General features: G+C 39.2%; 1 protein-coding gene across 4 annotated transcripts; it reads left to right on the forward strand.

Moving 5' to 3' along the window:
- The first annotated feature begins 2,818 nt into the window (after nucleotides 1–2,818).
- Nucleotides 2,819–27,635, forward strand: USP8 (ubiquitin specific peptidase 8). Of its 4 annotated transcripts, XM_068695936.1 has the most exons (21): nucleotides 2,819–2,988; nucleotides 6,567–6,688; nucleotides 9,460–9,630; nucleotides 10,379–10,523; nucleotides 11,127–11,212; nucleotides 13,843–13,987; nucleotides 14,496–14,553; nucleotides 15,328–15,472; nucleotides 15,790–15,952; nucleotides 17,521–17,665; nucleotides 17,857–18,077; nucleotides 19,190–19,780; nucleotides 20,524–20,613; nucleotides 21,239–21,319; nucleotides 21,709–21,971; nucleotides 22,569–22,781; nucleotides 23,330–23,540; nucleotides 24,904–25,140; nucleotides 25,787–25,929; nucleotides 26,320–26,452; nucleotides 26,680–27,635. In XM_068695936.1, exons 3-21 carry the CDS (start codon nucleotides 9,527–9,529, stop codon nucleotides 26,863–26,865), a joined length of 3,360 nt encoding a protein of 1,119 aa, XP_068552037.1. In that variant the 5' UTR covers nucleotides 2,819–2,988; nucleotides 6,567–6,688; nucleotides 9,460–9,526; the 3' UTR covers nucleotides 26,866–27,635. The 4 variants fall into 4 exon arrangements, with proteins under 4 accessions (XP_068552037.1, XP_068552038.1, XP_068552036.1 ...); XM_068695937.1 differs by lacking the exon at nucleotides 6,567–6,688 and having other exon boundaries at nucleotides 15,331–15,472; XM_068695935.1 differs by lacking the exon at nucleotides 6,567–6,688 and having other exon boundaries at nucleotides 2,820–2,988.
- Nucleotides 27,636–27,938: the final 303 nt, after the last annotated feature.

The raw sequence follows: 27,938 nt of genomic DNA on the forward strand, positions 1-27,938 counted from the left end.
GAGGCCTCGCTGGTCTGTCAGGTTGATCTGGCTTCGAGCCCCAGGCTCGTCTGTGGAGATGGTGTTGTGGGCCCTGAAACGCCTCTAGGCTGGTTGGTTGTAACCCTGTTGGAAAGTGGTCACGCACAGGTTCTTACCAAAGCTGTTACAGTGTAAAAATGAGGGACCATGGTAAAGTGGAGGTCCCATAATCTACATCCTTCAGTCAAAGGATGTTAGTCATAAAACTCTCCTTGTTATTTTTGGAGCTAACTATACCTTTTAGATACTCTTCCTCAGATGCATATTTGTATCTGTCTTTACAAACCCATTATTTTCTGCTCTTGAGTTATCTAACACAGCTTTGGAGAAAGCGCAAATCAGCTTCTGAAGAGCAAACATCGCCTCATAGATACCCCAGCCCTGGATCCTCAAGGCGCTACCAAAGCAGATCTGCTTGGTACAAGAGAGAAAACCCCTTTCCTGTATGAGGAGGCAGCCACCCACCTGGCCAGCACATTGGCAGTGCTTGCACTGTCACAGTCGGCCAGGCTCTGCCTGCTTTTTGCAGCACTTTTTGAGTTAGGCTAGAGGCATGAATTCTACCCGTGCTTTCTGGAAACTCAGTTAATCCTTCTCTAAATGTTGTCACCTCACTCAAGGACCTGTTGACAATGTCATCCGGGCCAGTTTAGTTATTTTCCTAGGACTGGCAGCCAAAAGGGGGCACTAGAGAACGAGCCGAGACACTTTGGCGGGCTGTCGCGTTTGTCATGGGCGTAGAAACCTGAAATCCAGCTTTCATCACATTTCTTTTCCAGTGCTGATAAGTATTTCGTGTCTCGGGAAGTATTTATCTTGCCATATCATTGGTTGTCATTTACATAGTAGCAGTAGATTGTAACTTTTTCTGCGCAATGTCCTTACAGGCCTGCACCAAGGAGTGGGAATTCTCAGTGGTATTAGCAGCAGTACTACAAAAAATGTACTACTGACAATCTTTTACAGAGATGACGAATCCAGTCTTCTTTTAGTCAGGGTTCCATTTGCACTGTGTATGAGTTTTCAGTAGCATGATCACAACTTCATTCTGTAGAATACTTCTAATTTTTCATTAGACAGAATTCACCAAAGCTGCACTTAAGAGAAAGATGTCTCATATAAGCAAGTCAAAACACAATTCACATCTGTAAAGTATGTCGTTTCTTCCACTTTGTTTTACCCAGCTGTACAAGATAGTAATCATTAGCGTGTAAGTAAATACTCTTAATACATTAAAAAACACAGATTTCTACTGTTTAAATTCTTTTTTTTTTTTCATTTATTCAATACTTCCGTACGGTAACATATGACAATAGGAAAAAGTGTTTTAACTTAAGGCAACACCACAGCATGTTATAACCCAATCGACACATTAGCATGTTTTAACAAGTTTTTGAATATGGTAAAACTAATTGTACAGGCAGGCCCTCCCCATTCTATATATGGTTGGTTATATACAGCTTGTATGTATGGTACAAGTAAGACCAAAGGATTTTCTAACTATTTCTCTGTGTAAGAGAAGCAGTAAAAGGTCCCTTTGGACAAAACAGAGTGGGAGTCCATTTTGCACAACAGCTGGTGTGACACTCAACAGGCGTCCTTCCCATTCTTTGCACCCTCATGACCTCCCTGTGTCACAGCCACCTGATTTTCCTGAAGAAGAGGATCTGTCTTTTGCAGGCTTCATTCTACAGAGGATCCTGCAGCATGAAATGGTGTTAGGACTTTCTTCCTTTGCCATCTCTAGAAGTACAGAATCTCCAAGACAAACTCAACCCTCGCCTGGCCCTGTTCTACTCAAGCATGTTGCAGGGAAGAGTACAGCTCACCTCCAGCCGCTCTAACCACCCCCACTGCTGAAGGAGAGAAACAGCCTGGGTGGGTAGCGCTGCTCTGGGCGTGGCAGCAGTGCTGAGCGGGTGCACAGATGTCGCCATAGTATCAGAGCCTAATGAGTTATCGTGGATGTTTAAAATCACGTTTACAGTACTTACAAGCCTGGTTGTTGTAGGTAACATAGACACACACTTCACACAATTACATTGTCAGTCTCTGCGGAAGTCAACTGACCTGAACCTAAGTACGCTTCAAGCACCCGGTATTAAAAGGCATACTGAGGCACGAAACTTCATGGTGCAAAATGCTGGTTAAGGACCAGTTTCTCCAGTCTACAAGGTGAACTAAAAAATGGCCAAGCAAAACAGTTCCGGTTCACAATTCCACTGGCAAAATGGTGCTGTAGATCAAAGTATCACTGCATTCCCCCACCTTGAATCAGGGGCAAGGGACTGTGGCAGGACAGAGCATCTGTTTGTGCAATGTCCCAGTCACACGACTGCACGGAAACAGCTCAGCACCACCCTCTCCCTGCGTTTTAAACCCCAGCGTGACTGTACCAGCACGTCCGCATGTGCCTGCCACCCCTGAGGTACGCTTTAAGCAACACCACAAGCTGCACAAACACTACCGACAACAGAAAAAAAAAATGCGAGCTGAACTTACAACATCCCCAGTCGATGCAGTTTTCTTTGGGAGGGGGAAAATAAATAAATAAATAAAGTTATTTTTTGTAAGGCAAGGCCTCCCCACACAGCAGCAGGAGGGCCGGTTTTACACCCCCCACAGACGCCGGATGCTCCCCAAGATCTGAGAGCTCCCCCCAAGCTTGTTGCCTTGCCCTGGGCAAGACGAAGCGAGGCCAGGCGGGCGCGGAGCCCCCCGCAGCCGGGCCCGGCTCTCCCGCAGCTTCCCCCGCACCGGGCCCGGCCCCGCGGCCCCGATAGGAGCGCCGGGAGTCCCCGCCCCCGCGGGGGAGCGGAGAGGCCCGGCGGGGAGGGAGCTGAGCCGGGCAGGGCCGCCGAGTTCCGCCCCAGCAGCTATGGCAGCGTAGCGAGGTCTCCGCGGCAGCCCCGCTCGGACATGGGCCTGCCCCGGGCCGGCGGGCTGAGGCAGCGAGACCCCGCGGCGGTGAGTGGGGACCGGCGGCGGAGCGAGGCCTGCCCCGGGCTCGCCTCACGCCCTGCCCCGGACACGGTGGGAGGGGGGCGGGCGCCCTTGGACGGGAAGCCCCGGGCCCGGCCCCGCTGCCCGGCCCCACCGCTCGGAACCCGGCTGGGAGGCGGCCCCCGAGGGGCTGCGGAGGGGGGGGAGCGGGGCCGCGCTGCGGTCAAGGGGCCCGGGCTCGGCCCGGAGGGTACCGGCAGCTCTCCGCCCCGCCGCCGTGACCTTGGGCGGCCGGGCCGGGCCGGGCGAGGCGGGGATGGGGCTGAGGGAAGCCCGGCCGGAGCCCGGGGACGGCCGCAGGAAAATGGCCGGGGGGCGGCACCGCCGGGCCGGGGGCTCTGCCTTGCGCCCCCCCGGCCGTGCCCGTGCGCTTGGAGGGCGTTAATTGCCTAATTAAGAGGTGAAGCTGGTTGGCTTTTTGCTTAGGCCGAATGGCGGCCGAGCTAACTGCGTAAAAAAACCCCAAAACTTAGGTTTTAAGTTAACTTTATAGCGTCTTGCCCCCGAACGCCATCACCGTCAGCTACACTGCCGGGTGAGGGAGCTGTCAGGAGGGATTGAGGTGAAAGGAGAGGCTCCTGCGCGGGGTCTGAGTGTGGTACGTGGCCGGGCAGACCCTGGGTGCACCCTGGGTGCCTGGCCCCCTGATACCCAGAAAATGACAGAGCTCAGCGTGCCCGGGGGAAGCACAGCGGCCTGCCTGGCCAGGCCCTGATGGGCACGGGCTGCTTGTGCACAGCAGGTTGCAGCACCGAGGCCTGTGGTATTAACAGAGCCTGACAGAGCTGGAGGCCTCACAGCTAAATGTACTGAGTTGGGTGTTTCAGCCTCGTGAAAATACCACGTTTCCAGATTAATACTGACAATCTTAACAAAAGCAATTCTTGCGTACAAAGTGCAAGCGGTAAAACTCACTGATAAATGATGCTCGTGAGAAACCCATTGCTCATTTGCTCAAATCTCAGAGAGAAAAATAAATAGGTGAATAATACTTTATTACGCACCTGAATTGATGATGCGCTGCACTTAGCACGCTAACTTTTTTCAGCCCATGTTAGGGTATGCTGCTTGCAATATAACTGCTTCTGTGCGTCGTTCTTGCTGTTGTCATTCCACTTAGAGCTTACTCACATCCTCAGCGAAACAGGCACGGCAATTAGATGTAGAAAAACCTGTTACCAACAGGTATGCTTCCCTGTCAGTGTAAAACTATTCCTTTTAAGTATTTTAAATGTCCATAGATACCTGAACATGATTTCCCATGTGTTTTTGGGATGTTGTCCTTGTTTTCAGCTTTTCTGAGTATAGTGATGAATGCTGAGACAATGTTTCACCTGGCAGGGTGAATTTGTGTCTGATCTTCAGTTTTAAGGAACATAGGTTGTTTACTCTTCCTCACAGAGTTGACTAATAAGGTATCGTAGCTTCTGCAATCTCTTGCTTTTTTCATGGTTTCATGATCCAGTTTCGTTCTCTTGTTGGGGAAGGAGACATTCTCTCCTCCTTACAGATGTGAGGAAGGCACACATAATCTGAAGGGTTCACCGATACCTCAGCATTGCCATTGTGGTGATTTTAAGTCTGGAGGGAAAGGAAATACTGGGCAAAAACGAGCATAATCTACTCAGTGCAGACTGGACCAGCAAGAGTGTATTTTGGTAAAATTGATGCAGTCCTGATAAGAAAGTGCAGTTCATTGCAGCTCTTCTGGTGGAAACAAATAGAGACCTAGAACAGACTTGCAGCAGCTGGTCTATCTCCATGTGTTGCACTGCTGTATGCTAACTCCTCCCGAATGTCTTTATTTGTGCAACTTCTTTTGCTGGAGGAAGTACAGAGGCCAGGTCAGTTAGGAATTCAGTATCTGCAAAAAGTTAGGTTCAGAATCATCTGGTTATTTATGTATATCAGAGCAGATTATGGTTGTGAAATCATAAATTCTTCCCAACGCCCTCTCAAAGGAGGAAAAAAAAAGTAAGAACCTTATTCAACTGAGACAGCAAATGCAAACTATCAGGCCAAGATAAATTTGTTTGTAAATGGAAATGAGTTTTTAGTGAAGAACAGCAGCATTTCACTTCAAAATAATAATTTGATGATGATAGTATGCTAAAAAAATGAGAACCATAGGGGGTAAAAGGAATTGATAAAGCAGAATAGTTGGAGATTTTTTTGGAAAGTCTAAGAAGTAAAAGCAGTTAGGGCTAGGTTGCTATGGAATCCTATACTCAAGGAGGAATAAATGCAATAAAAGAGAGGAAACATGCCCGTGTACAAAAACTGAGCAATTTGTTTGGATTTAGGAAGATAATTGCATTCTCTGGCCATTCCTTCTCAAGCATTTCTTGTCTCAAATACAGTTTGTTTCATGAACTGGTTCTCTTGCCTCTGTTTCTGTAAGGCTACCAGCAGTAAAAAGGCAGCAAGCTGCAGTTCTTTAAGAAATGTCTGGAGATGAGATAGGAGGGGAGGAGGAGGAGGAGGGGGGATTCCAAACCAGCACTAGGAGACTTGGTGAAAGTGGTGTGGATGCATGCCACAGGGCAGCAAACAATCCGTGCACATAGACTGGCTCAGAACATGCAGTGACACAACAATTTACTGCTTTTTAGGAGGAGAGTAGGTAGGAGAACTTGGGGGCATGAGAGGGAAGTTGTGCTGCTCTTGGATAAGCTGACGTCCATTACTGTTTTCAGATGTTCTTGTCCCTTCCTTGCTTTTTGTTTGTGGAAGAGAAGAAGACTAACAAAGAAGTATGGTACCCATTGTCTGTATATCTGTATTTTAATTCGTGTATTGTATAACTTACAAGTGTCTGGTCATAGATCAGCTTCTCTCTACGCGGGTAGCAATACTTCATCTAGTAACTGCTCAGCAAGCCAAGCCTTTCTAGCATGCCACCAAAGGAAGCAGAGTCTGCCCGAGAATGGGTTGAATACCCAGCACTTCACCTCAAACTAAAGTTTTTATCACTCAGTATTTTAGAAATACCGTACCCAAAATGCAGGAAACTTGCATGTTATTTCTGCTTCAAAAAACTGCTAAGAGCTTGTTTCCTTCTTCCCCTTTTACTAGCTGACAGGGAGAGACTTGGAAGTTGTTACTGTACGTCACATTCTGAGTTTTAACATACGTTACCATTTTTAAGTTGAATGTAATCAAGAGGGCTCTTCCACTAGCTCTGTTCATTATTTTTCCCAGTTCTAAAACAGTAAGAGACACAGATGTTCCTAGAAACGGTTGGTTGATGTTTTCTTATTGCTGCTTGGTTTTTTAGACTGACTAGCACAAACTTTCATTTGGAACAGCGTTATTGTGAGTAGGAAAGCCTTTGTTAGCCACTAACTCTGGCTGCCTCTGTTTTGGTGACACAGAGCTGTGTTCATTTAGGTTTGGTCATTAGGGACCACAATTGAAACCTTATATTAACTTTTGATATATGCTACATGTAATTCCATTAAGTAGGCTATTGAGAATTTGATTTTTTTTTTTTTTTTCCAGAAAATGTTATTTCTAATCTATCCTTGCTCATTTTACTGCAGCATGTTGTATGGATTGCAGTGCTCTGGGAGGTCAAACAGTAATGCCTCATTCATCAGCTACCTTGGTTAGCAGCTCATGTTTTGGAAAGGGCATAGAAATTTCTTCAGATCAGAAAATAAAAGTAAGTTTAGTGTTGTGTTTGGCAATTTAAAATCATTTAATTATGACTCTTACAAACTGTAGCAGAAAAACATGGAAAGTCCATTTCCGTTCTTAGCCAGATCTGAGATTTGTCTTTTATCCAATAGTTCCCCGTTTTTAGAGATGAGGTCCCAGAACTGCCTTTATCAAGGTGTGTCAGCAGCACATGAAAGTTTACTAGCATCTTCTGCCTTTCCTTACATGGCTGCTCTTCCACATCATCTTATTTTTTCCTCATACACAGACGCAGTAATGTTATATTTGCATCTTTTTCATAATACATATTTAGTTACAATATTCTGTCTGAACTCAACCAAATGCTGCCACTTAAGATTAAGAAAATACTGATTACATAACAGAGCAAACATTGAAGATAAATTTAGAAAGGACTTAAAGCTTCAAAGAAAAAGTCTATTTACAGTTCTAAGGAGAAATAAAGATCCAGTTAAAGACGTGTTCTGAAGGTATGATTAGACAAGCAATGTTAAAGTCTTCGTAAGATTGAGGCCTTTTCCTGTAATTCTGTAAGACTACTTAAAAAAAAAAAAAAAAAGTATGTCTAAGACAAAAAAGCTTTTAAATTGGGAAGGTCCTTTACTTTGTGGAGGGATGTGTGTCTGTTTTGTTTTGTTTCTACTGAATGGAAAGCTTTAATTAGTTTTCTGCCTTGTTTTCACCAACTAAATATCTCCTGAAAGTTGAACATTTCTTAGTGATATGGTTTAGTGGAGGACTTGTTAGTGTTAGGTCAGAGGTTGGACTTGATGATCTTGAGGTCTCTTCCAACCTAGAAATTCTGTGATTCTGTGATAAGGCACTTTATAGGGAGGGGAAAATGTTCTTAAGATGCCTGAGGTATGGGATAAATTCTTAATTTTATGTACTAAAATTAGTATTTGAGGAATTTATGATATACTTTCTAGAATTATCTGGAATGCAATCTCATAGGAAGGATTTATGTTTTTTCAAGCTTACCAAGTTTGCACAGATGCTATGTAATTAGAAAATTAGCAAGCATAGCATCTGTGTTAAGGCAGTAAGTTAGCTGGCTGGTACCAGCACTGAGCCGCAGGAAGGCATCCCATTCCCATCTCAGCTGCTCATTCCTGGCTGTGCATGCTGACTGCTGTCCTTGCACAAGCTGCAGAGCTTTTCTGCCTCTTCAGCAAGCTGCACTGGCTCAAGAAGAGACCAGATAAGTTCCAGGCCAGTATGAGAAAGACGGAGGGAAATCAGAACCTCCTCGTTCAGTAACAGTCAGCTACAGATCAGTTCAGTTGTGCAAAACTTCACTCTGAGGTTACTGGCTGACGGTGGTTTTGGTCACACTGTTGTGCTGATCCTTACCTTGGGGTGTGAGGGAAGAGCCCTGCCTTCATCATGTCAAAGGCTATGTGGATTTTTGCTTCCTTCTGGCACCTAGGAAATGTATTCGTTAGGATTATTTGAGCATCTTTCTTCTAATTAGTTGCCCTGAATTTATTTGGGTTTGCTAGGACCTGAACGTCTCACTGGTTGAGCAGAGCTCTTCCCCTGCCATCCCCAAGGGCTAAAATAGCTCACTGTATAATATATGCAAAGGTTTTAGTTAGACTATCTGTATGAGACTTAATGGACTGCTGCATGCAGAATGTCAGATGAGATGATGTAACAGTCCTTTCTGGCCAAACTCTACTTAACCATGTAACAGCTTCGTGGGGAATGCTTCCAAGTGGCAGCAGAAAGACAACTGTACCTGGGAGCTTAGGACCTGCAGCACTTCGAAGACATTTCCAAGCAGCTTTTAACAGTTCCTTTAACATTCTCTTCATGGCCTTTTTTAATAGTCTGCTTCAATGTTCCTTTCCTCAGCTTGTGTCTTACCAAGATATAACAAGCCACCTTTCCACGGGCATAGCATCTATTTGCAGAGGCTGGTGCTAAGCTAGTTGTAAAATAATTATCCAGCACTGATTTCACAGTGCAAATAGGTCAGTTGATTTTTTTGTAATATTTGTTCAACTATAAAGTTGAGTAAGTATTTTCTGGATAGATTCATTTGATCATCATTAAGTCAACATTTCTTTTCTCCTTGTTTTCCTTATTATTCTGGTATTTGAAACATAATGCTCACATTCTTGACAAATTACCCGGAGTTGTTTCAAATAACTATCCCTTTGACTGAATAATTAACTGTATAAATTAATCTTCCTAATCTGCTTGCATCAATAATACATACAACTGATAAAAGAAGACTCTTACAGATGATTAACACTTAAATAGTTGCCGTTTAAGCATTATTCCTCTTTTGGCAAAGAAGTTTTTGTTTGTTTGTTTTTGACTCCTGGAATAATTTTCCTATGTATGCTCTATGCTACAAATAATTGCCCAGAGTGATTTATTTTTTTTTTCCTTTTAAATAGCTGCCTATTATGTAAGTAATCCTGTTTTTAATGGTTGTGACATAGCTTAACACCAAGGACAGGTGCTGATGCTGTAGCACTAAGTAACGCTTCACCAGACTGTAGCGGAACAGATCAGGTACTAGAGCTCTGACTGATTACATGCACTTAATTTAAAGTATAATGAACAATTCTAAAGGTAATCTTTAACTGTGTCAGTTCCAAATTGCTTTATATTAGTGTTGATTCATGTAACATGAGACAGGTTAGGTCATAACACCATACTGGTAAAGATAGTAACTGTTTCAAAAGCCATTGATGGACTGTACTTGGGCTCTTCCTACCTGATGTGTTTTTGTTTTGTTTTCAGAACAATATTGATAGAGACTTCTGAGAAGCTGTACCATCCTAGAAGGGACATAAGTAACAACATTAACATGCCTGCTGTGGCGTCTGTACCTAAGGAGCTCTATCTCTGTACTTCACTGAAAGATCTCAACAAGAAGACAGAAATAAAACCTGAAAAGACCAGTACAAAGAGGTGTATATTTTCATTGATTTGGGATCAACTATTCAAAATACAAGTCTTAGTAGCATATAGTAAATAGAATTTTGATACCTGCATAAGTTAAATTGTTTCGTTATGTACTAAACATTAATGAGTTTCCCTCTAGAGAAACTCCTAGTATTAGAAGTGTTAGTGTTACTCTTCTGAGCAGATTCCAGCTCAGATGATTATGTTTTAGATCTAAGTTTTCTCAGTTATTAGTTAAATATCAAATCTTTGATAGCCTTATGTATGACAAGCTATCACATCAGATATGCTTACTGCCTGCAGAAAGTAACTTCTTGAGCATGGTGCCCATGACAGCTTGAGTACTTTGAGAAAAGGCTGCATAAATATAAGTTCTTAAAAATTAAAAGCTCTGCAGATGCATGAATAGAAAATATTTTGCCTCTAGCACTTCTAGACTATCAGTCATTTCGTTTTACTATTAGTTTTTCCTCAAAAATATTTCCAGAAAAGTACTTTTTTCTATGTCTCAGCATGCTATTTAGATATGGAAGATTTTAAATAAGATCAGAAAAACAAAATAGCAAGGAGAAACTTCATTCAGAGGAGCATAATTGCAATTCATGTTAGTAAAAGCCTTATATTAAGATGATAAAAATCAAATGCTTAATATACGGGCAGGGGCTGCAAACATTTAAAATGGCATCTTTTAATTAAAAGATGTTTGGGGACAAATCAACAACTGTGGAATTTACTCTTCTTTTCTTGATTTCAGTTATGTGCAGAGTGCCCTTAAGATTTTCAAAGCAGCAGAAGAAAGCAGATTGGACCGAGATGAAGAAAAAGCTTATATCCTATATATGAAATATGTGACTGTTTATAATTTTATTAAAAAGAGACCTGATTTTAAGCAGCAGCAGGTATAAAAAGCTTTCTGACCATTTTGCTTTTTCGTAGAAGCATGAGAAGCACAGAAATTTGCACTACGGCACATTCAAAGAATTTCACTTATATGAAGTAAACTGTCTCACTTGTGCTGACATTTTTACTTCCTATTTTTGACAAGTTTCTTGTTAATTGCTCTAACAGTTTGCTTTTATTAATTATACTTAAGATATATAAATAGACAGACATGTGAACATGGAAGGGTAATCCTGTCGTCTTTCCGCTTCTGACTTCTTTTGGTGCAGTGCTAAGGAGCTTGGGGATTGAGGGAGAGTGTTCCTTTTATTCAATTCAAGCCTACTTTACTGAAAATGGACAAATGTGCTTTTAGCTTCAGTCTTGCAACTAGAACCATGTGGTAACAAACAGAGTTGCCTTGCCTATTTGTTAAGGCCATAGAACAATTTTACTTACAAATTCATGTTTGAGGGGAAAACAACTCAAAACGGTCTCTTTTTTTTTTGGCATTATTACCACTATAATACCAATTTTCTGTAGGGTAGCTGTTCTTTATATGCATAGAAATCAGCATTATTAAGCTGTACCATTAATATGTGGGCTGATGCTTGTAATTTTAGGATTATTTCCATTCAATTCTTGGACCTACAAATTTAAAAAAAGCTGTTGAAGAAGCTGAAAGACTCTCAGACAGCCTTAAACTCAGGTATGTGAATACAATGAACATATAATATGGTTAGTTATACATGAAGCCAGTATGCGTGCAGTTGCAGGTGTTCATGCTGTATAGCAGTAAAGGATTGTGCTTGCAGTACCATTTAGATAGCTGAAATTCTTGAACTTAAAATATGTACCCACAAGAGCCTGCTTTTGTAGCTTATTTTTGTCATCATTTATTCCAGTAGCTTGCCACTGTTCATTTTCTCAGTTCTTCGAGACTATGATTTGGTTTGTTCAATGACTGATAGGAAGAAACCACCAGATAATATAAGCTATATGTACTCCAGAAGTGATCAGGAGCCATTTCCTCCCCACGCTTTTCATCATAAGGTCACCTGAGGCCAAACGTACTAATGCACATTACTAATATTTCCATGTTAACGAGCCCTCCTAATTGGGACTTGGTTTACACTAACAAAACACGTTTCTAAAGGCGTTTTTTTATTCTTTAGCTAGCTGCTACACCTTTTCTTCACTTCTACCACTTGCAGACACGTTTATGGAAATGCAGTTTTGCTAGTATGGAACTGAGCTGATGCTAAGGGGCTTTCGTTAGCTCATTTACAGTTGCTGAGTTACAAGTCTTTGTGCCATAAGCCATGAAATCGTGTCAGTATGTTGTAAGATAGGCTCTGTCTTTACATGGTAGTTAGTGCAGTTTGTCTTGCTTCTAGCAGCCTTTTTTGCTTTTCACATTCTCAGCAACTGCCTGTCTCTCCCTTCCCACCCTTTCAACTCTGTCTCCTCTGTTATGCACATTTCCCTTCCCCAGGCCCCACCAGAATTACTCTAAAAGCTTCTTCTATGCCTTTTGTAGTGCTTAATCTAAAAAGTCAGTTTAGGTGAACAGAGAAGAAAATAGCTACATATATATGAAAAGAGACATACTAAGGATGCTTGATGATACTATACATTAAACAGTCTTTAAATCTTCCCTGTTTTTAATTGTCTTACAATTCAGAAGAGCTACAAATTCACTTTAAGGCTAAACTTTGATAGAGCTATAGAAAACTAAAGTTATTTAGAGACTTATTGTTTAGTAACTTATGGTTTATCATGTAATGAACTGAGTTTTGAAATTTGACAAAGTAACTTTCAACTACTCTGCACAAAATGTATGTGTATTTAAAGGGAGATTAAATGAAACATGACTCCTGTGTAACTACAGAAGTGGTTTTATAGAAATTGTTATTGTACAACTCCTCTTCTAGGCAATAGGCCAGCAAATAGTTTAACTGTTAATAATTAACCAAAAGTGGAGCTGCTGAAATGTCATTTGTATAGGCTTAGGAATACTTACATGAATGAGCTAGTATGTGCTTCAAAGGCATACCAGTAGGTAAATGGGAAATTGCTGGGTAAATATTCCATATTGACCAAATTCAATGAAAATCTTAAATATATTTTTGTACCATTAACTCCAAATAAGAACAGAATGCTCTGTTCTAATTTATGATGTCTTTGCCAAGTCAAGAAGCCTATTTAAGAAATAGAATTACACTCGCTGCCTGCTTCCTATTGGTGGAGTGGAGTTTGAGGCAGAATCCAATGCCATGATATAGTTCATTAACACAGGGCTCTTAGTATGAAATAAAACTGCATAGTAGTTGTCATTTTAGACCTGATTAGTCAACATATAATTAAAGTGACAATTACTAATTCAATTCAGTGTCCAAGCCTCACTACTTGGCTCAGTCATCAATATTGTTAATTCAAAACATTTTTTTTATATAACTTTTTTTTTTACATAATTTTTTGCTTTGTGGATCACTAATAACTGTTATCTTCTCAGTTCTATTAACTAGAGTGCAATGTGGCAGCAATGTGACTGTACAACCCTGCAGCTGGTGATCTAAGAGCTGTAGTTTGGAGGCTACTGGTTTACAATATCATGATTGTCCTTAAAATGGCAGAGGGCTGGAAGGTTAACTCTAAAGGCTGAGTCGTTATGAAAGGGACATCTGTATGCAAGACTTACATGCACAAAAAGTTTTGAGTACACAGGATTCTTGCATTGACTTCACTGTAGTTGCACTGTGAAATAAGCAGCAGGGGCAGTGGTGAGGATGTAACAGTGTTATAAAGTCAGCTTACATCCCAAAGGTGACTGCTACTGTATTGGTAGTTGTGACCCAACTTCTCAGAAAAAGGCACTTAAGAGAACTGAGCTAACTCATTTTTAACTATTATTAAGACTGTTGCAAAACCAAATAAAATGCCCTGGGTGATTGTTATAGTAAGTTGAAGTTTATCTGCAAGACTTAAGTAAGACTGTAAGACCAGTACTTACTCTTGTTTCTGTGAAATGAAGAACCTATTATCTTTGGTGACACCATAGCTAAGCATGACCTCAGGTTTAAAGAGAAAAAAAATAATAAACCCTTAAGAGCAGTGGCTATGAAATAAGAGCCAAAGCAGGATTTAAGAATGAAATAAATTGTATCAAGGAGGAAAGTGGGCTTTGATGCAGTGAGGGGATGTTGGGGAGGATTTTCTTTAAATACTTCCTGTTTCGTGGCCACCCCCACCCTTCCCTTGACTTGATAGTTCTGGTGCTAATTATCCAAGGCTAGCTGATTATATAATATTGGTTGTGGGGAAATATGTTTTCCATAGATATGAAGAAGCTGAAGTTCGGAAGAGGCTCGAAGAGAGGGACAGACAGGAGCTGCAGAAAAAGCAAGAACCAAAAGATGATGGAAAGAGTTCAGCCAAAAGCTCATCAGAAAGTACAGCAGATTCCAAAGGAAAAAGCCAAAAGGTAATTAAAGATGTTTCTGAATTCTCAATTCAGTCTAAAGGTATAGTTTTAATCCTGCATGTGGTATTTATTAGTAGCTGTTTCCAGTTCACAATCTTTTTTTGTTGGCTTGTTTTGTTTTTGAAATTACTTTATATTCCCCATAACCTTTTGAGTCTTCTTTGGAAAAGGTAAAACCCTACCAACCTCCAATTCTTGCTTAAGATACACTAGCGTTTTGTAAAGTCAACCTCTATATTACAACTGTGCTTTTCACCATTGCTGGAACTATCGGATAAGAATCATGATAATGAATTTGTTACATGACTCCTTTTTAGGAGAGAGCTGACTAATTAGCAATAATGTGGGGAAAAAGAAATTTTTTCCACAAGTGCTTCATGAATTTCACCCAGCAGATGATGCTGCAGGTTGTATTGCCTTTTTAACTGCTTTCTGTCTAGGTAGAGCAGCAACCTTGGTGTCTTCCTAAATTAACTAGCTTTTTCTTTTTCCCCTTCCTGCAACACAGATTAATGGTGAGAGCAAGCATTCACTGGAAAGAAGGGATCAGTCTGAAAGTCTGAGTGGTAAGAGATGCAATGTTCACGCAGGTGTGAAAAAAGTCTCCATATGCTTATGCACCTATCATTTTGACAGCTGCAGTTCTTTAAACAGTTACTTCACAGTCAAAGTATTTCAATGAAACTTTGGTATGCGTTCTTTCAACAATAGCAACTTAGTAGTAAAGCTCTGTATTTAAGCCTTCATCATGTCCCTTGAACTTAGAAAGCTGTTCTAAGTTTTTCAAAACTTTAGTTACTAAAGCTGGACTAACCCCAGAGTGGTCAAATAGAAAGAAAAATGTCTTCTCAACTGTTAAGAAAAATGTCTAGACAAGGCTGAAATGTGTCGACTTTCTCAATTAAATAAGAAATTTCCCCTTGCCACTCCAGCCTTGTTTTTTGTTCTTGTAATAAACATGAAAATGTTCCTCTTCAGCTGAGAACTCTAGAGAACATCTGCAGCATGTAGTTCACAAGTGCTTGCCTATATAGCTTAAGTTAAATGAGACCATGAAAAATCAACTAATTTATCACTGAAGTATCCAGTATTGTCTAATTTAGCAGATCAGCTGCTAATCATTATAGTAGCGGGAGCAAAAGAGCCAATCTGTTCCACAGTGTCTCAGCTCCATGACTTTGTGGGAAGGATATATATATATATATATATGTATGAATGTATTCTGTACACTTTTCTGTTCTGTCATCTGTTTGTAGTCTTGATTACTCCAGTCAGACACGATCATAGTTATCTCCATTTATAATGTAGCTTTTAGCATCTAATAGCTTTTTTATTTCAAGGAGCAGTCACAGCTGAGAAACTGTTTGCAATGATGACGGACAAAAGCATTGAATTGATTATAATGGATGCTCGAAGCTCAAAGGATTATCAGGAATCCTGTATTCCAAGATCTATCAGCGTCCCAGAAGAAGCTATCAGTGCTGGGTATGGAATAATGTTAAATGGTAGTGAAATGTTTGATTTCTTTGAAGTACTGTCTTACTGGCATTCCCTCTATAAAGTGACTAAAAAAAAGAATGCATTAGAAGGGTCATATGCTTTTACAACTTGTACATTTGGTTTTAGAGTCTCCAGTACATACAAATTGGTGAAATGCATCTGGATAGCTCTGTTTTTGTATGTACTGCCTTCAAGTCAGAGCTTGTGTATTTTATCCAAGCACGTAAGCATGTATAGGTTGGACCATATATTGTTGGGCTAAGTGTTACTTGTACATTTAAGTGCATGTTAATACATTTCAGAGTTACTGCTAGCTGGATTGAAGCTAGACTCCCAGAAGATTCTAGAGATCAATGGAAGAGGAGAGGACACTTTGATTATGTTATACTCTTGGACTGGTTTAGTTCTGCAGAAGACGTAAAGCTAGGAACAACCCTTCAGAGCCTGAAAGATGCGCTTTTTAAGGTTGGCAAGTTCCACATTTTATATTATTTCATCTCAATAAGTAAGGTGGTCTTAAAGTATGTATAATTACAAAGTATGTGGAAGACAATGATATGCTGGATAAACACTTCGGTTTAGTTTTCAAAGACTGCTTATTTTGATAGCAGAAATATAGTCTGAAGCTTCACTTTCCCCTGCTTGTGCTGTAGTAGTGGAAAGTAACTCATTAAATAAGTAAATAGTAGAATGATTCAACTGCCGTCCTCAACAGCTAGCTCATAAACTTGTTTGTCATAAAAAGTTCTTGGCTGACAGAGTTGTTTGAGAAAGTACTTAGTACTGTTTGCCAGAGTCATTGCTAATACGTGAAAGCATGAGACAACTAAGTCCACATTTATGGGAACTGGCCAGCCACCTGCATAGGCAGGTTGAAAAAAGCTAACTTCTCTGCAGTCCTATCAAGCCAACACTTTCTAGAATGGAAGAATCAAGGTAAAAGAGACACCAGAAATAACTTGAAAAGTGTTCATTTTTGTACTTTATTAAATATCAGTTCTGGAAAAACATGAATTTAAGTTTGAGCCTCATCTTTGGAAGGAGCTAATAGACTCAATATTGAGTTGCGTAACATTTAAAAGTCAGAATTCTGGCTATAGCTATGTTGTCCCTACTCTTTATAAAGGTGGCTCTTGTGAGAGACTGCACGTGTACTATTCAATACTGGGGTTCAGAGACTAGTTCAGGCAGTTCTCTCCATTTATTGCGTTACAGAATATTCCCTGAACTTCTGTTCATGTTCTAGTTAATGTTGTTATACTTTCCAAAGCCAACACCCCTAGTTACAAAGATGATCAGAGGGCTGGAGCACCTCTCCTATAAAGACAGGCTGAGAGGTCTGGGGATGCTCAGCCTGAAGGCTCAGGGGTGATGTCATTGCAACTTTTCAGTACTATAAGGGGACTTACAAAAGACAGAGAGAACTTTTTTCTTGGGCAGATAATGATAGGACGAGGGAGAATGGTTTTAAACTAAAAGAGGGGAGATTTAGATCAGAGTTTAGGAGGAAATTCTTCACTCAGAGGGTGGTGAGGCACTGGAATAGGTTTCCCAGAGGAGTTGTGGATGCCCCATCCCTGGATGTGTTTGAGACCAGGTTGGACGAGGCCGTGGGCAACCTGATCTAGTGGCCTGAAGCAGGGGAATTGGAACTAGATGGTCTTTAGGTCCCTTCCAACCCTACCCGTTCTATGATTTTATAATTGCTCAGTAAATTTACCTGATAAGAAACCAAATAAAGTATCTTTCTGCATGGAGGATTGTTACCTGAACAAGTAATAAGTGGTTCTTTCTGTACTGGAAATATTCAGACCCTGCTGTAGTTACAGGTCGGAACCTCCTCATGTGTTTGGCATTCTCCAAACCCTGTTCCCTGAAGTGTTTTTACAGCCTGTTTAATTCTTATTTTAAAATCTCAAAAATAACCTCTTAGTATAATGACCAGACACAGAAATTTCAACAAGGTTAAGACTGAAACATTTCCTCACTATGTTTTAAGTCACTTAACTTTTTTTTTTTTCCTTTTTTTCTAGTGGGAAAGCAAAACTCTACTGAAGAATGAACCTTTAGTTCTAGAAGGAGGTTATGAAAACTGGCTCCTTTGTTTTCCCCAGTACACAACAAATGCTAAAGTAACTCCACCTCAGCATAGCAAGATTGAAGCAGTAACTGTTTCCTGTAAGTATAATGGAGACTCTCTTTCTCCCTAGTGTTTCTAATTACTGGACGTAACTTCATTCAAGTACATGTGAGAGAGATGGAGATGTAGCTCAGAACACAGCTAAATTTTAGGGTCTGGTGGAACTTGAGGGTCATTTTGGTTTTGTCGTAAGAGCTTTCCCATGTTTTTTTCCTCTCCTACCCCCCAGTGGATTTTACATATCCATCTTTGGAAGAACCAGCTCCTGTTCCACCTGTTGCCACTATAAAGCCTTCTCCAACAGAAGGGATTGAAAATGAAGAAACAGAAGCTAATTTGGAAGAGAGACTAAAATCACTTAACAGACCAAGTGTAGAGGGTGCTGCTGTTCCAAAACCTGACAGTTCATTTGTAGTCAATCCCGTATCTAGTACAAGAAGTATCCCTGAGGTAAGTTGTGTTTTCTTTGTTTCAGATTTAGCATAGGGTTAACGTACTAGAGACCCACCACATGCAGACTTCCACAGAGGTATGTTCTCAGTATTTGTTTAAGCCCTGTACACAACTACATTGGTACAGAGACTATTGGTGGTCTGTGAAGCCATGGTAAATAATCCACAGAACTTTATGAAACTGAATACACTTGACATAATTGCTGAGTTTTCATTGAGGATTTTGATGGAAATGCCAGAGAAGTTGAAAGTCAGCAATTGCTTATTAATTCAGAAAGTCTATTAGCAACCTTTTCTAATCAGTACATACATATGATGAAATAGTGAGGGCAATAAGTTATGACTTACCTTTGCTCTTCCAAAGCTCTGCTTTCCAGCCACCGTATCTTCCTTCAAATAAAAAAATACACTTTGGAGGCTTTTCACTTGTGGTCCAGTAGTGAAAGTATGGGGTCTTGTTTCTTCTTCAGAGGAAAAAAAATTCTAGAACACCTTTGTAGAGTCCGTGCACTAAAATGACTTGTTTCCTTTGGAAGATAAGGCTAAAAATGTACAGCTCTTTTTTCCTTACCTTTTTTAGATACTTCCTTTAATACAGATTTTCATCTAATGGACCCTAAGCTATGAAAAAGACCGTACTTATTTTCTTCCCTTTGTTTTTATAGAACTTCTATTTCAGCATCAAAACCAACCTGCTCTCCTAGGTCTGAGCAGAAATCATTCTTAAATACCTCTTCCCATCAAGCAGATCTGCCTTAATCAGATGACAGAGCATGTGATTGAGAGCCAAGCCCAAATTTGGCTGCCTGATTACTTTAACATGTTCACCTTTGAAAGCTTGAAAATAAAGACCCAAGTTGTAGTAACGTGTGTTTAATGCTGTCCTTATGGTTCTGTAAGGGTTGTTGATTGTTATCTCACATCTGGAAGTTAAATGAATATTTAGTTAATGACCAATTTGAATTACCAGATTTACTGAAATGGAAAGTTGGCTATCTGATAGAAATCAATTTTATATGATCTTCATGCTTTTATAAATCTTTCTTAGAAGAAGTTTAGCTAGCAGAGTGCTAGTAGCTTTAGTGAGTTATTCTGTGCTTTCTGTTACAGGTTGATCGCACTAAAAAGCCTACAATAAAAATTCCTGATGATAACAGACCAAAATCTGAAAGCACACTCAGTGACAGCCAGCCTATTGAGAATGGACAAATAGTTCCAGATCGGTCCACAAAACCTGTACGTGATGTAAAGAGCACCCTGACAGAAGAAGAAAAAAGTCAAATACATGCAGAAACTGCTGCCCTGTTAGAGAAAAACAAAAGAGAAAAAGAATTGCGGGAGAGACAACAAGAAGAACAAAAAGAAAGACTCAAGCGAGAAAAAGAAGAACAAGAGCAGAAAGCAAAGGAAGAACAGAGAGAAAAGGAACACAAAGAAAAGCTGCAGCAATCCAAAGAGGAAAGAGAACAGAAGGAGAGAGATGACCAAATAAAAAGAGAACAGGAGGAAAAGGAAAGAGTGCGCAAAGAGACAATAGAAGCAAAAAAGCAAAATAAAAATGAACCAGAAAACATCGGTGCAAAAAGGATGGAGATTGACAAAGTATCTGTGGAAGAAAGAGAAAAGGGAGCTCGAACACCAGATATGCAGAGACGTGTGCTGGGTGATGCATCTCAGACTTCTGTGTCTGTTCCAGGCAAGGTTAGTGAAAACGGGAGCGTGGGGTATTCAGGATCATTTGGGTGCCTCCTGAAGTGAGATGGTATCAGTCTAATTTCTAAATATGTACTTCACTGGAATCTTGTTTAGACCTGCTGTTTTTACATAGATGTAGGGGAGAAAGTTAAAACCAAGATATGTGTGGTGTTATAGGGCAGCTTAGACTGGCTTGATTCTTGTTTGCAGGTAGGGAACATGTAGTTCCCATAAGATAATAAAAGTCACCATTGGCGTGAAGGCAGAGCTGGATGGTTCATGGTCTGCCATCTTCAGTTTCAACTATAAAATGCTGCCATGCCTCTATCTCTCATACCAGCCCAAAATATATGCTGTACTGTTGTAACAAACACTACAGACGGAATCACAGCATCATAATAAACTCCGTAGCACGTCCCCAGCTGCATAAACACTGATATAACAGGGTTTTGTTGACTAGTGTAAGAAGCAAAGCAATACTCTAATCTATTATTTTGAGACTTTATTTCTGATTTCTGAGATCTTGAAACTATTAAGTCCATCCTGTATAACACAACATTCAGTTACAAAGGCTATTCCAACAAATTGCTGCATAGCTGAAAAATGTGTAAATAGCTGCAGTAGTGACTTCAAGGCACTTGCATTCAACGACAAAAAAAAACAAAACTCCTTCCCTACTATTCTTTATCAGCTACCTTTACTAACGTTGCAGATGAAAATTCAAAGCCTTCTCTCAAAATCTTTTACAGCAAACTGGGGTTAAAGGACAACCAGACAGTGGAGCTCAAAAGCCAGGACCCCTTAGAGAGGATTCTGATCAAGATACTGAAAGACTTAAAGTAAATACAATGTGTTGTATGTAGCTAAAAATCAATCAAGCACAGATGCTTTATGATTATCTCATGTTAAATTCCACCTAACTTTATTTTTTAAAGTCATAATCCTAAGAAAAGACTGTGCCATTTTTATAGCTGTTTGTGTGCTTTTTCCATTTGTCCCATTCATCTGCAAATAAATACTTGAAAGTTTCACTAGAACTTTTTCACTCCTAATGCATTAACAAGTCTTCCATTCTTGGTCATCATCTCGTGTATTCCATTGCATACTATTTTGGAAGGGAAAAAAGATCATCCCTATGTGTCTAACAGAGGCATTTATTTTTAATAAAGTGGCTTCTTTAGGGAAAGAATGGAATAGTCAGACTAGTGAGACTGAATTGTCCTTTTTTTTTTTTTTTTTTCCCCGGAGCATGTTGACAAATAAATTTTGTTTAGAGTAATACAAAATAGTATTACTATGTTACCATTTTTGCGTCCTCCAGTAAGTTCCATTTCCAGCTATAATCAAGGATTTCTTATTGAACTGTTTTGCATTAAAACATGTAACTGCATAGGGAAGTCACAGACAGCTTGCTGCTCTTCATAAGTAACCATACATACCTCACATTTCCACTGTATTTATTAGTCTCAGCGGGAGCCATTGATGAGAGCACGAAGTGAAGAAATGGGAAGGATAATACCAGGACTGCCTCTGGGTTGGGTAAAGGTAATCTCGTGTTTTTGATATTATTTTCTATTTCTGATGTTATTATCGAGTTTCTTGTGCAGTTTCACAGTGCATTTCAGTTCTGTCATATTGCTAAGTCAGATCTCGTTTTATTTTTGTCTCTCCCAACTTTCACACACAGGTACTTCCTGAATTTTAATATTATTTGTAATGAAACTAGGGGAGCTCATCTGCTTCTGGGGCTAACCAGCTGCTTTATATGCATTTTGGTGAAGGTGGTACCTTCCACTAAACTTAATCCATTACATATTGAGGTCAATAACTACTGTTAACAACTCATTGCTTGAGAAACTCATGTATTGCTAGAGTAGTTAAGGCTAATGATGATTTTTACCTGACTCTAAAACACTTCTTTTTTCCTCCCTAAGTTTCTGGATCCAATCACTGGAACCTTTCGTTACTATCACTCGCCAACAAACACTGTTCATATGTACCCACCAGAAATGGCTCCTTCATCCACTCCTCCAGCTACCCCACCAACACATAAACCCAAGCCGCAGGTGACTATTGAACGAGAACGGGAACACTCCAAACTGAAGCGCTCCTACTCTTCCCCAGATATAACCCAAGCCATTCAGGAGGAAGAGAAGAAAAGAATTCCTGTAACTCCTGCAGTTAATCGTGAAAATAAGTATGTTCGATAAGTTATATCACAACTTACGAAATATGATAGCATATAGGACTTCATTTGTCCTTATCCAACTGAAATTCATTATTTTATAAGTATTTTCAAAGGATGCAAGAGGATTTTTTTTTGATAGACCTAAATTTCGTTACTCTACATCTAATGTATTGGCAGTTATGTTTTCGAGAATTAATGTGATTATTAAATATTAATGGAAATTTCAGAGGTCAGTGTAATTGGACAACAGTTGCTTTTTAAGTGTTGGTATTATTTGTGTTAACATAGAAGACGCTAATTGTCTTGTAGCTTCTGAAATACAGTTTTCAATTTTTAAACTGAGGTAAATAAACAACTAATTCTTCATCTGTAAATTAAAAAAATAAATACTGATTTAGCCTATAAATCAGTCTGATTATAGGCCAGTATATATAGATTTTTCACTATTCCACTGATCTTGAATACATTAAATTATTTGTATTTGGTAGCCTCTTGTGCCAGGATATTTCATTTTCTGGGGGGGAAGGTGATTTTCTTAGGTTATGTGCACAGACTTGTCAAGGCTGAGACTGCTTAAAAAGAAATAAAATAATTTCTTCCTTACAGACCAATCTATTACACTAAAGCAGAAATTTCAAGACTCTCTGCATCACAAATTAGGAATCTTAATCCTGTGTTTGGGGGATCGGGACCAGCTCTTACAGGACTTCGTAATCTAGGGAACACTTGCTATATGAATTCCATATTACAGTGTCTGTGCAATGCACCTCACCTGGCTGAGTATTTTAACAGAAACTTGTATCAAGATGATATTAACAGGTAACAATATCTTATTTTTATCCTTTAATTTCAAGTGAAAGTAAAAAAATCTGACTTTACCTTTGTTAATTAAAAAAGTCTCTTAATAGAGCTAAAGATTTTTTGTTGTTTAATTCTTTTAAATAAGAGAAATATTAACTTCTAAATCTTTTGAGATTTTCCAGAGTTTAGATATGGGACGAAATAAGCATTACCAGACAATCTTGAATTGTGCTTTAGCACGTTCATAAATAAGTGTACTACAATCTCTTAAAAACAAACAATATTTAAGTAGCAGTTTGCAAAACACGCTGGAAATAACTGTACCTTCCATCAGACCAATTTTGATTGTGGAACCAAATTATAATGCCAAAGTATACAAAAGTTTTAACTCAAACTCGCAACCATTTTTGCTTGGTCTCAAGAAATTACTTCAGAATTGGGAGAAAGTCTTGAATTAATAATAAATCTTAATTGAATAGCTCACTATATATATAAAATACACTTATATCTATGTAGCATATATTTGTGTATATATAAAAACATATTTTGTCTGTTTAATTGTATAGGTCAAATTTCTTGGGGCATAAAGGTGAAGTGGCTGAAGAGTTTGGAGTAATAATGAAAGCTTTATGGACAGGACAGTATAAATATATCAGTCCAAAAGACTTCAAAATTACAATTGGGAAGATTAATGACCAATTTGCAGGATACAGCCAGCAAGACTCCCAAGAATTGCTTCTCTTTCTAATGGATGGCTTGCACGAAGACTTAAATAAAGTAAGCAATACATGTTACAAAATACACATCTGTTAAACGATCAAGAGAAATAATTTTTCTCATATCTCATAGTTCTTAAGAAGATTTAAGTAACAAAGCTTTGTGCCAAGGCAAATGGACAAACTTTTATTTAAAACAGCTTCTGGGTAGGGTTGAGTAAGCATTTGTGCTGAATTCAGCTCCCCACAGCTGTGTGGAGACAAAGTCACATTTCTGTGATATCCCTTTGTTTGGGAAGCCCTAGAATTATCAAAATGGCTTGCTTTTCTTATATTCTTGTTACGTAGAAGATCCTGAGGTCTATATAATTCAGCACCTCCTGTGTATCTTCAAACATCCCTTGCAGAGTCTAGCTTTTGTAGCTGCTTCAGGCCATGTAGTTGGAGAGTCTGTGCCCAAAGATTCTGTGGTTTAGGGAATAAAGACAAAAATAGGCAAAGAGAAAGTAGAAATTTACTTTCGGTTATCTGGGCTGAGGTGGAGACAGCCTTTAATGATTTTTTTTAATGATACTCACGTACTGGTACCTCAGCCTATTCACCTGTAGGAATTCAGGCTCCAGCAAGGACTGAAACATGTGCCTCGTATCTGGAGGATGTCTGCTAAATGTTTTCAGCCTGGAGACTGCTGAACGATTGGTGTCTGCAGACTTTTTTATTTGTTCCTCAAGAGTCTGCTAAGAGTAAGAGAAGCTTGCTAGGAGAAGTGAGTTTTGTGCCATAACCTTACACATTTTTCCACCTCAAGATTGTGATAGCATGAAAGAAACCCTGTGGTGAAGCAGGTTTTCTTAAGTACTCTTTACTTTACCTTACTGCTTTTAAACCTCAAATCTCAGTTACTGTATGTATATCTTCTCTGTCAGAATGTGGAGAGTTGTTCAAGTAGTAATAACTTTTGGGAAAATGCTGTCATTGCCTTGTACTTTTCATCACTGTGGACAACTTGTGGGTGGTGGGGGACGTATTAAACTAGTGTGAGTCTTCATGGGCAGGGTAGGTACTTTAGACAAGTTCCAGAACTATTATTGGTATAGCACATGACTTTTGCAAGAAATCAGTCCCGAAGCAGAAGTTGTTTATAATCTAAACTAGTTTACGGTGGACGTGTAGTGCTGCTTGTGTTACTGAAACTTTGTATAGAAGGAAATCCAAGTATTCAGAATTCTACTGTTACAAAATCAGCCTTTATAAGGTACTGAAGGGAATGGTGGAAGACAACTAAACAGCTAGGAAACGGATGGCTATGCTGGCATGTTCAAATATACTTGCCAATATTCAGTAGTATAGTTGCCTATAGATTAAAATTCCTATTTATACATATGTAAATATACAGCTAAGGTATTCAAACTTCTGTTATACAGGCTGACAACAGGAAAAGATACAAGGAAGAAAATAATGATCATCTTGATGACCTCAGAGCAGCAGAACTAGCCTGGCAGAAACACAAACAGCTCAATGAATCCATCATCGTGGCACTCTTTCAAGGCCAGTTCAAATCTACAGTGCAGTGTCTCACATGCCACAAGAAGTCCCGGACCTTTGAGGCTTTCATGTATTTGTCACTACCACTTGCATCCACTAGTAAATGTACACTGCAGGTAAGGTGGCACTAGAGAAAAACAATTTTTGAAACAGTAAAAACATTTGTCTTTGTGACTTATGATGCTACTTCTGCTGAAACAGGCTGTCCAGAGTGGCTGTGGTTCCAGGACACTGTCCTGGACAACTGGTGGGGGTTTGGACCTGATGCCCTCCAGCAGTCCCTTCCAACCTCAGCCATTCTGGGTTTCTTTGTTCAGCCTCTTGTTGAAGGAGTTCATCAGTGTTCCAGCTTACGCTAACTTGAAACATGAACAGACCCAAGCCTGCTATTTTTTCTAATTCTTCTAGAATTTAAAAAATTAGATCCCTTCTTAACAGTTTTAAAATACAAGCAGGATGGAATATTGAAGCCACAGTGACAGAAAAGACATGTCTAGTATTTGTTTCTGTATGCCACAGTATAAATGTTGTGTTTTTAAAAAATGTTGTCAGTACAGTTTGAAATACTTGCAGATAACTAATATATGCAGTAAAATTTACAATTTACTTCTACACTTGGATGCAACTCGGTTTTCCCTATATTTGTGAAACATGGCATGTAGATTACTGTTGCAAGTTAACAAGCAAATAAGAAATAAACATTTTTGGTACACTACCCTAAACATCTGCTGTTCACAATCCGTATTTATGTTTTGCTTTAAGGAATGCCTTAGATTGTTCTCCAAAGAAGAAAAGCTCACTGACAATAATAGATTTTACTGTAGCCATTGCAAAACTCGAAGGGATTCTTTGAAAAAAATAGAAATTTGGAAATTACCACCTGTTCTTCTAGTGCACTTGAAACGGTAAGTGAAATAATGATCTATGAAAACTAATTAGGGTGACCAGGCATTCATGCAGATTGATTGTTCTAGTGCAGTAACTAACAATTTTTAATTAGAGAAAGTTCCAGATGTAATTCCAGTTGTAATATTGCAAAAATTTCATTTTCACCTGATGTCTGCTTTACTAGGCTGTAGTTTACGAAGCACTTCTACAAGCAGCCTCTCTTCATTCTTGCTAAGAAGCATGTGTGCAAGCATTAACAGAGTCGGAGCCACATGCCGTTTTTGAAACAGTTCAGTCTTTAGTTGAGACCACGTATGGGTTAAAAACAGAGAAACCAAACATGGCTTAATATTCTTAAATAGCATACAAATGACTCGTAACTTAAAACAATGCTTTTTCATCTCTAGATTTTCCTATGATGGAAGATGGAAGCAAAAACTTCAGACCTCTGTAGATTTCCCATTGGAAACTCTTGACCTTTCACAGTATGTTATTGGTCCAAAGAATAACTTGAAGAGATACAATCTATTTTCAGTATCAGTAAGTAACCATGTCACGTTTCAAAGCTAGCTAATTTTTATTCTAAGACTTGTGGCAGTCTGTGTAATTCATCTGGGTTTCCAGGCTGCCTACCTGTTTGCAGATGATCTGTGTTCTAAAAAGAATGATCAGTGTTTAGTTAAAAATCTCACATTCTAGGTTATTTTCCTTAACCAGGTAAGAAGTGGCAACTTTCAAGGTCATTAATTCTTTTCTTCTGTTCACAGAATCATTATGGTGGGTTGGATGGAGGGCACTATACCGCCTACTGCAAAAATGCCTCAAAACAGCGCTGGTTTAAGTTTGATGACCATGAAGTGTCTGAGATCTCATCATCATCTGTGAAATCCTCAGCTGCATATATTCTCTTTTACAGTTCTTATGAACAGCGAGCAGTGGACATGGCCACATAAAGTAGCATGGGTTAAGAAAACTGGTTTTCTTTTTATAAGAGCAAAGTAGGTATTGGAAGGCGCATAAATATGCAAAACTATGACAAATGTAGTCACTTAAAGTTACGGGGATGGTTGCAGCAGCTTCTCTGCAAGCAAGCTCTTTCTGGTCAGTACTCTTGCTTAAATCAGACTGATTAATAATGCTTGTGGTAATACTGCCATCTGTGAAACCATTTAAAAGCATACTTGCGTTACCATTTATTTAACAAACAACTATATTTTTAGTCTGCTCCAAAATTGAATTCTAGCTTAGTCATCTGAAATCTATTAACAAGTAGTTTAAAATGTCTTAAAATCCCAAGGCATATCTTTATTTTTATCTTTTTCTTTCACTATTATGGCCTTTTCACATTTCTAACCTTAAGCTTGATTCTACTGTGAATACTCTAGAACGATGTAAACAGTTAGGAATGTAAGTGTACATATTGATTGCATACTTGCACATCAGAACTATGTATATAATAAAATGTTGTCCTTTTTGTGAGAAACTCTAAAAATCAGAGGATTGCTTTTCTTTGCCAGCTCTAAGTAATTGCAACACTATTTAATAAAAAAGGCAGAGCTGTATTTTTTTTTTTTGTTAGCTTTGGTCAATATTTGTGCACATCAGAGTTATTCTAAACAAACAAGATTTTTCCTTTTTAATTTTTTAATATAAATTTTTCATGTATACATGCATTAAAGACCTTAATGAAGAAATGATTTAAAAATATATCCTATTAAGTGTATATTTGAGTTTGTTTTCATTCTCAACTAGTTCTGTAATGGTCAGAATTCTACATAACAACAGTCTAAATCATATTCACACGGTTTAAAGGCTCTTCAGATGAAAAGAATACTGTTTTGTCTAGAACTACTTAGTCTAGAAATTGTTTTAGCTGAATCTTGTGCATTTCCCTGGTCTGGATTTGGGTTAGTTTTCCTTTCTTGAATGGGTTGGCATTCAAAGATCTTGAATCAGTCTGAGTTTTTATCTGTCTACATGCATATATAAGCAACAGAGAAACAAGAATTTTCAGGTAAGCAAATCT

The sequence above is a fragment of the Anas acuta genome, chromosome 12 (genome assembly GCF_963932015.1).
Source record: "Anas acuta chromosome 12, bAnaAcu1.1, whole genome shotgun sequence".
NCBI lineage: Eukaryota > Metazoa > Chordata > Aves > Anseriformes > Anatidae > Anas > Anas acuta.

Bases quoted from the DNA above. Each gene is read 5' to 3' on its own strand.
- USP8 (XM_068695936.1), top strand. From the start codon at position 9,527: ATGCCTGCTGTGGCGTCTGTACCTAAGGAGCTCTATCTCTGTACTTCA. The intron at 19,781-20,523 runs GTTAGTGAAAAC...AATCTTTTACAG, and splicing joins CTGTGTCTGTTCCAGGCAAG to CAAACTGGGGTTAAAGGACA. The intron at 22,782-23,329 runs GTAACAATATCT...TTAATTGTATAG, and splicing joins TATCAAGATGATATTAACAG to GTCAAATTTCTTGGGGCATA.